At 26.9% G+C, this 11,882-nt stretch overlaps 1 protein-coding gene across 1 annotated transcript; it reads right to left on the bottom strand.

Moving 5' to 3' along the window:
• Positions 1–4,511: 4,511 nt before the first annotated feature.
• Positions 4,512–5,756, bottom strand: LOC111241975. Its single transcript, XM_022782798.1, has one exon. The coding sequence runs from the start codon at positions 5,679–5,681 to the stop codon at positions 5,028–5,030; it is 654 nt and encodes a 217-aa protein (XP_022638519.1). The 5' UTR covers positions 5,682–5,756; the 3' UTR covers positions 4,512–5,027.
• Positions 5,757–11,882: the final 6,126 nt, after the last annotated feature.

Genomic DNA, 11,882 nt, shown 5'->3' with positions numbered 1-11,882 from the left:
GTTAAAAATTATAGATATTATATGTAAAAAAAACACACATATATATAAACATTTTTCTAGAAATTTAGAACAAAATTTTACCATTTATTAAGTAATTTGAAAAGAAAAAAATATATTAAACAACAAAAATAAGATTGAATCAAACTTATTTAAGAAAATATATCACAAGTTCAAATTTGACTAATATAAATGCTCCATTAATGAGCCATGTAAATGCTCCATTAATGTAGAGAGAGAAAGAGAAAAATGATTAAGGATAGTGAGGAGGTGTAGAGTATTTTTGGAACAAAAGAAAATAGTGGGAAAATGTAAAATATTTTTGAAATAAATTAAAATAGTGGGGAGGTACCGATCCCACTTGAAGAGGTGCAGGGAGCAACACCCATATGAATAAGAAACAAGGATTTTTAATTTTAGATAACTTAGTTGGGCCTCCTACCGCCTATTACATTTCCCAAACCAAACTACTCTTTCAACATATATAATTCTTTATCATTTATGATACTGGGATGAGAAAAAAACGTACATTAAAAAAATTGCCATACTTATTCTAGGATGACAACTATTATTCGATTATAAAAGAATTAACTTTTTATTTATATCGAAATGTGAGTTTTAAAACACTTATGTAGATATCTTTATATATTTGAAAAATATATTTTATAAATTTTTAAAATAAAATGTAAATAAAGTGAAAAAATTTAACATATAATATAAATTAAATTAAATTTTAGATCTAATTAAATTAAATTTTAAGTTTAATTTTTTAAATACTCATAAATATAAGTAATATGATAACTATATAACAATTCATTTATAAACAAATATTAAAATATTTAAAAAATAATAAATATTTAGAAATATTAATTATATATGACGATTTTATCCGTAAATATTTATAAATTTATGTATTTTTGTCATAGGTCAAACTATTCTCTTCTTAGTGGATCTTATTTGTCCACTTTCGTCTTTTTTTTCTCCCTTTTTTCTTCTATTTTTCTCATTGTGTTGATTTTTCATTTTTATGACTTAAGTTACTAGCTTTCTCTGAACGGAGTTTTGGTTTTTGACTATAAATTATAAATCATGTTTTACACTTACTTTGAGCTAATTTTTAAACCTAATATTTCATTCCATCATTATTATCAATTTAAATGGTGTTTATCCATTCAATCATCTTTACTCATTAAATGTTTTGCGGCTCACATACATACTCTGTCAGACAATACAACTGTTTATCTTTTGCTACTTGCTTTTATTCCCAGTAGCCTTAGACATGGATGGCCATTGGATTCCAAAATTTAGATTACGGAAAAATATAAAATTCTTCATTTAAATTGTTTTTCCTGCTAAATTTTTTTCTTGTTTATGCATGCAAAGTACATTTGGAGAATGAATTTAGATACGATAATTTTAAATGACTTTTATAAAATTAGTTTATGTTTTTATTTCAAGTTTATTGAGTGACATACTTAGAATTAATTATCATGTATATGATATATTATTTATTTTGAAATATATAATTATGTTATGGTTTTATCTTTAAAAGATAGAAGGTGAAAAGAGTATTTAAGTTGTTTTAGACTTCCATTATAAATAGTATACAACTATTAATAATGGTAAGAATATAAGTCCCATTCAATATCTAACGAGAATGATTGTCAATGGAGACATCAATTTTTTCATCTAACTTTGTCAAATGACATAATTAGGATTAATCATTATGATGCATATAAAGTATTATCTACTTTAAAACATTGAATTTCATCACAGTTTTGTTCTTAAAAAAAATTTCAAATAATAAAATAAATATTAAACTATCTTAAATATTGACTTTTAAATTATGAGTCCATGATCATAATAAGAATAATTTAGAATATAATATTTAAATTATACTTATATATTAATAATTTTATCATTTATTTAATAAATATGCTACTTCTAATATAATGCTAATACATTTAGATTTGGTGATATTTTCAAAAGAAATAAAAAGTAATGGATATTGAGTTTTGCATGGAAGTTTCATATAATTATTTAGAGCTCTTAAGTTAATTTCATTTAAGTCTAATCCAACTTTTTTATACCACTTTTAATTTTTTGAATTGAGTAATTATTTTTCATATAAATAAATAAAAATTTAAGTATTTTTTTTCATTTTATTTTTAGGGTTAAATATGTTTTTAGTCTTTTAACTTTTAGTGAAAATTGGAATTAGTCCCTCCTTAAAACTTTTGACTAATTTAGTCCCTTATCTTTAAAACTGCATGAATTTAATTCCTTTAACCAAATTTTGTTATTGATTTGAGGTTTCAAATGCATTTCTCAATTAACATTGAAGAAAAAAATGTGCTAAACAGTGTAAACAACTCAAAGTTGTATCATGAAATACGTTTGAAATGTCAAATAAACTTAGTAAAATTTGGTTAAAAAGACTAAATCCACATATTTCTAAAGTTGGAGGGTTAAATTGGATTAAAGTTTCAAAAAGGGACTAATTCCAATTTTTACTGAAAATTAAGAGACTAAAAACATATTAAACCCTTATTTTTAAATAAAACATTATACTTTAAAAAATAATCCATAGATTGATATATCTCGTAAAACTTTTTTTTTAACATTATGTATCTGTAAACTATTTTTTGTATATTATTTTTTAACCTGTAAACTTTTTTTACCTTGAACCAAACCAAACTAGTTGAACTAAACAAAATTAACATGTCTATCAGTGCCCATCTAATGCGAGATTTATCATGATATGAGATTAAAGATCTTGCAAAGTGATGTGTGAGTCTAATTGAAAAGGTGTATTGGATATGTTACAATAATGAAATACATCGTTTTCATGTTTAACTAGTTTCCAATAATTTTAATTTTCTTTCCATTTTTCGATATGCATTTAGGCTTAACATTTAAAGTTTATTTGCAAATTATATTCTAGCATAGCTCCTACTCTTCAACATTCATTATCTAAGCTAAATTCAACCCACATAAAGTTACACATTTATCTTTGAGTTTCGAATATTGAGTTAGCTCAAAGGATTCAATTTACATTTTCCAAGTCTTAAAATTTAATGCTTTGCGTCATGAACAAATAGATTTGAAGCATCTTACTAGTTAAATTCTTGATCAAGGATAATTGGATGAGTTAAAAACACATTGGTAGTTAGTTGAAGAAAAGTACACCTATAAGTAATTCTAAGAAATCCATAAAAGAAATATAGTATTAGTATGAAAAAACATATTTTTGCTAAAACAAATTAAAATCTAAAAAAAAAAAAACAACTTCCTAAGAATTCTCTACTATTGAAATTAATTGCAAGACCTTAATGATGGTGTTGTGAAGGGCTTAGAATGGGTGGTTGTTCCACCCAAGGATTGGGATAAGTTCCCTAAATGGAGTAGCATTGACTTGGGTCAAATCAAAGTATACATAATAAACAAGAATGTGAAAGTGACTCCAAATGTGTCATTACATTCATCAACCACACTTAGGAAATAATTAAAGTTTCCATGATTCAAAAGAGCCAAACATTTTGAATTTATAATTTAGGCAGTTTAATTCACGAAAAAAGAGAGGGTGAGAGACTAAAGTAGATACACAATTAATTAAGCTAATTACACGTTAACTAGTAATTATCGAAAAACTTAAAAATATAGTTAAATTTAAGGTAACTAACTTACATATAAGTTCAGTTTTCCTTGTTAATTTAAATATTTTTATATAGTTACTTAAAAAATCAGCGGACAATCTGTAATTTCAAATCAGCATATGAAACTCTATATTCTCATTATATTCTAATTACATTTAAGGATTCTAAGGATAATTGTAATTTTTGGTTCTCATATTTCAAACAAACTATAATTAATTTTTAATTTTAGTTATTGGTAATTTTATTTCATTTTTATGTACTTAAGCAAATTTAATTCCTTAATTGTTAATTATTTATAATTTTAAAATTTTAAAATTATATTAAATTAATATGTAATTAAATTCATCTTCCTTGCATCTTTCTTCAAATCATGTCAAAAAAAGTCACCAATATTATGTGTATTTCTCTTTATCTAACGATGTTAAGTTCAAAGTAAGAAACAAGACATCGAACTAAACGTTAAACAAAGATGTAGATAATTAACTATTACAAGAATAAAATTGTATAAAAAAAGAAGTTCAAAGAACAAAATTATGAAAAATTAAATGGCATAAGACTGAAATTTGAAGAAAATAGTTTGGTACTAAAATTTTGGATTTTGCAAAATGTAGGATAAAAATTATATTTAATTCTAAATTTTATGCCAACACTAAAATGGGTAAAGTTTGGCAAACCTGCGTACTAGCCCATCACTCATTTAATGTAGGTTTGTATTTTTAGTAGGGTAGTTTGTTTTATTTTTTTATAATAAAAAAACTAATTTAAACTATTAAAATCGTTATATTGTGTTATTTGTTTTAAACACCCTACTACTATAATTATGATTTAATATATTTATTAATTATTAATTGTGATTTAAGAATTTTGGTACGTATAATGGGGTATGCGAAAGGAATGAAGTGTTGGAGAGATTGGAGCGTCAAGTAGAGGTGGAAATGGAGAAGAAAAAAAGAGATACTTTTTCTCCTTCTATTTAGCCTTCATCCCTCCAATGTGTTAAAAAAGCAAATGATAATGACATGTTCGCTAAATGTCAAATTAAATCTCACTCCATAAACACTTCCAAACTTTTTCCTACTCCAACTCTATGCCGCGTGAGACCCACACACTCTCTCACTGCCAACTTCTCCACCTCCGCCATATCTACGCTACAAAAAGCTAAATCTCACTCTCCCTTTTACAATATGCATACTATAAAATCTATGAAATGAGGTAATCATTTCCCCAATTATAGACATTAAGTTATTATTATAAGATCATTTTTATCTCTATGAAATGTTAAGCCATCCTTACCTCTCTTTTTTTCTGTAATAAAAAACTAGGTTAATTATTGATCAGATTAAGTACAAAGTTACCAAACCACTTCAATCTGTACTAGCTTGAGGGTTGAAAATTATTCCGACCAAGTCCATTGTTTGTGAAAAATCCGACCAGCTTTGCGGCGGCGCCACCACTGTTTTGGGCGGAGGCATGCTTAGGCACCACCTTGCTGGTCCTCTTAGAGGGACCGACAAAAAGAAGCGAGTCCTTCTGACCACAATTGTGACTCCGAGGCACAAGGTCCCGAAACCTCCACCGCTTGGGCGATGCGGTTGTCTTCTTGCAGGGCGGGGTCCACACACAGTACGTTCCTTCAGCCACGCCTTCGAGATCGTTGCTGCCGTTCACCATCTCTCGCTCCTCCAACATCAGTGTCTTCAAAGGCAGACGCGGACGACGTGTGGTTTCAAGGGGAAGAGACGTAACGGAAGAGTGAGGCGGCGGAGGGTCATGGTGGAAGGGAGGGTAGAAAGGTCTGATTTGGCCGTTGCAGAAAATGTCGTCGGCGGAGGCAGGAGAGGCGTCCGTGTGACCGAAAACGAAAGAGAACTCGAAGTCATCGACCGGGTCAGCGTCGTCGTTTTGTTGGCAAAGAGTGTCGCGGGTGTCGCTGCGGTGTTCGCGGACAACTCTAGTAGCGATGTGAAAGAAAGAATCGGAAGAGTGAGCACTGAAACTTGGAGAAGACGTTGGCTCTGTCTGCATCATTCAAGAATTTGTGTATTATTCTGTTTCAGAAGGATACAAAAACAGAGATGGGAGTTTGGTAGAAACTATGGAAAGTGTGTAAAGGCTCTGAGATGCTATATATAGACAAGGGAGTGGAACCGCTGCTCACTCTCTGCTTATTTTATGCCACTTCATTTTCGCTTTTCTTTTCCTATTATTTTCGTGTAGATTCGAAATACTTCAAATAATTTAATTTTATATCTTTAACTTTTGTTTTATTATTCTATTATTTATTTTTACTTGAGAAGGAAACCTGAATATCAATTTTTATATTTGCAATAAATTAATTTATATACTGTTACAACGTTTATGATATAATGTGCTTTCTTGTTTTCATTGATATAAATAAATAATAATTTTATCCTATTCATTCTTATTTTTAATTTTTCTGTTATTTGTATTGAAAATGAATTAATGTGGACTTGGGGGTAGCGGGCTCCTAGTTCCAAAGCTTAGTTTGTGGAGTTCAAAAAATGGTCTAACTTCTATACTTTCCGCCACCCTAAATTAATCCATTATTAAGTTCTGATTGTTTTACGAGCCTCTTTGGTTTATTGCATGTAGTATAAATTTATTCTTTTTGAGGAAAATTACGTTAAAGTCCCCTGTAAAAAACATTTAAACTTTATCTGATTGAGTATCGAAAGTTGAAGAATGATCTCGAATATTCTCATAAAAATTTATTAAAATATAAAGTATTTTATTTAATGAAAATAATGAATTTAAATATAAATTTTATTAAAATATATATAATTTATTTAGTTTAGTAAAGATTGACATAATATCTTTTAGTATAATATTAAAATTACTTTCATTCACATCTTTAAATATATAAATATTTTGTAATATATATATATATATAAATATATATATATATATATATATATATATATATATATATATATATAAAGGTTAAATATGTTTTTAACTTTTTATATTATTAAGAGGTTTTGGTTTTTAATCCCTTTTTTAAAGTAAGTTAATCCTTCTTTGTAAAAGAAATTTTGATTTTAGTCCTCAAAAGCTAACACTATTAAAAATCAGCTGATGTGGTTAACAGTAGACTGATACGATTTTTTTTTCTTACGTTGAGTCAGTGTTTCTCACATTTTCTGCCTCTTTCTCGCCTACAACACACAATTCTTGCGGCTGGATTTCCACCACCACCATCGCCGACGAGGATTTCCATCAACATTGTTGCTCACAACTGAAATCGCCACAATGCCACTGCTCCCCTGTTGCATCATCATCGGGATTGTCCTCTCTCGTCATCGCACAACCTGCAATGAGGAAACAACGAACCCCATGGCAGCCATTGACGTTGCCGAAGCACCTTTGCTACAATCATGTCTCTTGCGATTCAGATCCAACACGCCTTCAAAGTAGAGAGAACCTCCAAATCAGGTTCATCCATCAACCTTCGTCACGCCACCAGGCGTCGTTGTCACTGGTACACCTTGAGTTTGTCTCCTTCGCTCCATCCTCGCGTCTCAAACCCTGCGAATTAAAAACCAGAACAACGACCGTGACATCAGGTGAAACTAGTTCACGCCGCCATCAATCTATTCCCATAAGCAAACCAAAATCGCGAATGCGAATTGTGAAACAATCTACCAGGAAGCCCACCATCATTGTCAAAGTCGAGGACTAATGAAACACCCCCTCCATGGTCGCTTCCTTCGGCACCCTCTTCTTCAACCACCCCTTCTTTCTCTCTCTCCACCAACTTCATCTTCTTCGTATGTTTGAGGAAGAAGAAAGGTTTTGGCCACTGAGGGGTTTCATGCTTCAAGGGTAATTTGGAATGGGTCTTTTGGGATAGTGTACAAGGCTTTGCTTGAGTCTTTTGAGACAATAGCTGCAATAAAACGTCGCCAACATATGGATATATTTTTTTGGTGAGAGAAGGAGAGTTGAAGTTTGGTGGTAGAGGGATGAAGATGTAAGGAACGAGTCAGAGGGAGAGGGAGGGAGAAAAGTTGGAAAAGATGTTAGAAAAAAAATAGATATGTGGCATAGTACCATTAGCCAGATCAACTTTTTTTAACGCTGCTTGTTTTGGATGACTAAAATCAAAATTTTTTTTAAAAAAAGGATTAAAATATATCTTATTTTAAAAGAAGGACTAAAAGCAAAATCACTTGATAATATAACGACTAAAAACATACTTAATCCATATAACAATTTATACCCGAATTAGTAATTCATACGATAATTTTGATAAATCTCAAACTCTTTTCCATATCATATCATTTTCTCACTCAAAAATTTCACAACAACCTATTTCAATTCCAATTTACCTCGTTTAATGTACTTTGTACTTGCTCAGTTTGTCTACTGATTGTTAAGATAATATATATTAATCACAGAAAATGACATTGAGATTATTTGATTCCTCGTTGAAATAACGTCAACTGTTTAATAAAGCTGATTTATTATTCATTCAAATGACTTCTAACATTTAATTCGGGGATTATTTGATTATGGACTAAAATAACTTATTACTTATTTAAGAGTTTGTTTAATTGTTAACTCAGGACGTTGTTTTATTACTCACATAAATAACATTCACTACTTAAAATATAGTTTATTAAAAATCATAGATAAGAACAAAACCATTTTTTTCCTTAAAAAATTATTATAATATAAGAAACATGTAATGGTTTACAATTAACATTTTTTAATTTAAAAATAATGCACGTTTTATTTAGTAAATTATTGCATTACTCGACAAATGGCATGCTCAATTTGATTAAGTTTTTTTCTTTTTCTTTTTTTAATTGCGGATGATTCAAATAAATTGATGTGTATTGGTTTATAAGCAGAGAAGACAAATAAAGTTGGGTTTTGAATGCAGGACATATATGTACGTATATTTTTAACCTTTTCAAATTAGCTATTCATTAAAATAACTATCTACAAGTTTATCATATATTTATATTTATTTTAAATTATTAATATCAATTTATTTAGTATTATATTTTAAAATTGTAATTTCTCTATATTATATATATATATATATATATAATATTTTCACTGTTAGATATAATATATTAATTATCACTAAATTTTGATTAATGGTCCATTACTTTAATATTATATTACTTTTTTTACACAAATAAAATAATAAGAGGGTGATTATGCTATTCCATTATTAGAGTTGTCAAAACGGGTAATCTGGTCCGACTTGGTCCGGCTCACTATGGATGTGTCGCTCAGTGAGTCAACTCAACCTGACTCATTTATTAACGAGCCAAAAAAATTCGAACCTGACCCAACCCATACAAGTTGACTCACTAACTCATTTAAATACAATTTGTTTAAATAAAAAATTATAAACTTTCTTTAATTTAAATCATAAAAATTTCACTTCTAAATTTCACTCTTGTGTTTAATTAATTTTGAAAACAGGAAACTTAAATAATTATTTCAAGCAAAAAAAATAATAAATATTTTTCTATAAAATTAAAATTAAATTTTAATAAAATAAAATAAAGTAGGTGGGTTGGTGGGCCAACCCGACCCATCACGAGTTCAATCTGCATGAACCGGATTGACATGAGTTCAATATGCATGAGCCGGATTGAAATCTAACTTGCATAAAAAAATACAATTTTTTCAAATCCAATTTAGCCAGAACTCGAAAATATAATAAAATTATTTTTTATTATAATTTTTTCAAATTAGCAGATGTGTTGTTTTTATTATAATTTTTTCAAATTAGCAGATGTTTTTATTAAAAATAATTATAATAAAAAATAATTTGTATAAACTTTTATTATATAAATAAATATTTTTCTATAAATATTTATTTGAATTACAAAAAGTAATTTTTATATAATAGTATAGATTATTAAATTAATTTTGGTTCATCTAATGGTAATTTTCAATTTTATTTTATTATAGTTTTTATACTTTAGATTAAAGAAAAAACGTATGTATTTAAATAGATACGAATATTTTTATTAGTCAATGCAATATACTTTGTTATCCAATTAAAATAGATAAAATATAAATATCATATATTAAAAACAAAAGAAGAGGTTCAAGATGTTAACAAAATATATTAATTTTATTCTGACTTAGATTTACTCCGTCATGTGCTAATAAAATTTCTTTTACTTTTATACTTATTTTTAATCTGAGAAAAATAGTTAAAAATTTACAATAATTAAAAATATAATTAAACAATAATACATAAGTAGATACAAATTTCATTTTATTATTATAGCAATTTAGTAAAATTGTACTATAGTTATATATAATGAAACATTTAAATTTTCTTATCTTTTCTTATCCTGGCGATAAGATTGCTTAATTATTTAATGATCCACAGCATACTTCTAACTTGTGGAGTCAAATAACTTGATGCCGTTTACTTACTAAATCGTTTGATTAAGTTATTTTGTTGGTACTTTATAAAAGTTATGAATTTAAGAATATATGTATTATTGAATTTAAGATTTAATTTTCATAAAATAATTTATTAAAACATATTCATATAATAAAATAACGATTTTAAATTATAAATTTAGATTTTTTATTTAAAATTTTGAGCCTTAAAGACAAAAAATTATAAAATTTTATTAAATTAATTTTAAAATCCATCAAAGTAATATGTTGGCAAGACTTAATAGTAGAAAAAAAATTTAAAAATAATATAGCAAAAATGTATTTGAATATTAACAATCCATAATTATAAAACTTACATTATAAAAAATATATATTAGTTTTGTTAACAAAAGACATATTAAGATCTTTAATATATATCCAATGTTTGAAATCTCACTCTAATTAAAATTAAGATTAAATTATAGTATAAGTGGTTGATATTTTCCATTCACATTGATAGGTCCTTCATTTATCATGAATGAATATTATTAGTGTTGTTTTTCATTTTAACAACACAAGATAAATCATTAAAGACACAACACGAAACTAAATTATATAGAAAAATTAATATACTATTGTCTATCTAAAACATTAAGATAATAGATTTGGAAGTATTATTTCTTATACAATGTTTAACTTTTTAATCTTTATTCTTTCACTTAAGATTACATTTGAGTCTATTATCAAATTATTGTTAAACCATCCAAAAATTAAAAAAAAATATGTTTGATTTAATCAAAATTATAATTATATTAAAATATAAATTATAAAAGTCTCGAAAGTATCCAAACAATTAAACCTATAATACGATGTCATCTTTTTATTAGCAAAAACTACAATTATATTTTCTCATCTTAGTTAAATTAGGTTATACTTCAACTTAACATGTTGCCTATTGAGATAAAATTATTTTTATTAAGTTTCACTTAATTTTAACACGTTTAGTTATCAAGTAAAAAAACTATTTGAGAAAAATCGTTTTGGACTTGAAGTAATAGGATGTTGTTTTTTCTTCATGTAGAATATACTTTAATTTTCATTGTTGTATGGTCTCTAATTTATCTTTTGATAAATATACTTATTATTGGGAAATGTGATCACTTGTGCATTCTTGTATATTATAGGTAGCATTATGCACACTTAATGATACTGTCCGGAAGAAAATTATTCGTGAAAAATAAAATAAAATAGAGCGTTGAAAATAAAAGAAAGTAAATGAGAAAAAAATAGAGAAGAATATTATTAAATCCGTAATAATCATTTAGGTTACAAGAGAAGGATTAAATAAGAAAAAGCTAAGATAAAAATGATATAACTCAACTCCACAACACCAATTTATAGGATAAAGTTTGCACACACTTATATATATATATTTAAATAGTCTTATCTCTAGTCGATGTGAGACTTCCATCAACACTAATAGGAATGAAACATGTTAACTTAGGTTTAGGTTTTTCATGACATATATATATGATATTGGGTTTTGTGTTGGTTAAGTAAATAACTTTTCCAATAAGCTTTTTATTTTCAAATGCTTCTCCATCTCCAAACAACTTGACAGAGAAGTTCGTAAGAATATTAAAAGGAGATGAAACAAACATACTACTTTCATGTAATATATCTAAAGTATAATTTTTTTGAAATAAATGAAGCTTTTTATAGTCTTAACAATCTCAAAACTTAGAAAATAAGTTAGATCTCCGAAAATTTTAATCTTAAAAATTAAACCAACATTTTTGCAAAGATATGTAAATGACCATTTTGTATTTTCATTTTATTTTTGTTTGA

The sequence above is a fragment of the Vigna radiata genome, chromosome 7 (genome assembly GCF_000741045.1).
Source record: "Vigna radiata var. radiata cultivar VC1973A chromosome 7, Vradiata_ver6, whole genome shotgun sequence".
In the NCBI taxonomy this organism is placed as follows: domain Eukaryota; kingdom Viridiplantae; phylum Streptophyta; class Magnoliopsida; order Fabales; family Fabaceae; genus Vigna; species Vigna radiata.
This window is presented reverse-complemented; position numbering and strand designations above follow the sequence as displayed.

Bases quoted from the DNA above. Each gene is read 5' to 3' on its own strand.
- LOC111241975 (XM_022782798.1), bottom strand. From the start codon at position 5,681: ATGATGCAGACAGAGCCAACGTCTTCTCCAAGTTTCAGTGCTCACTCT.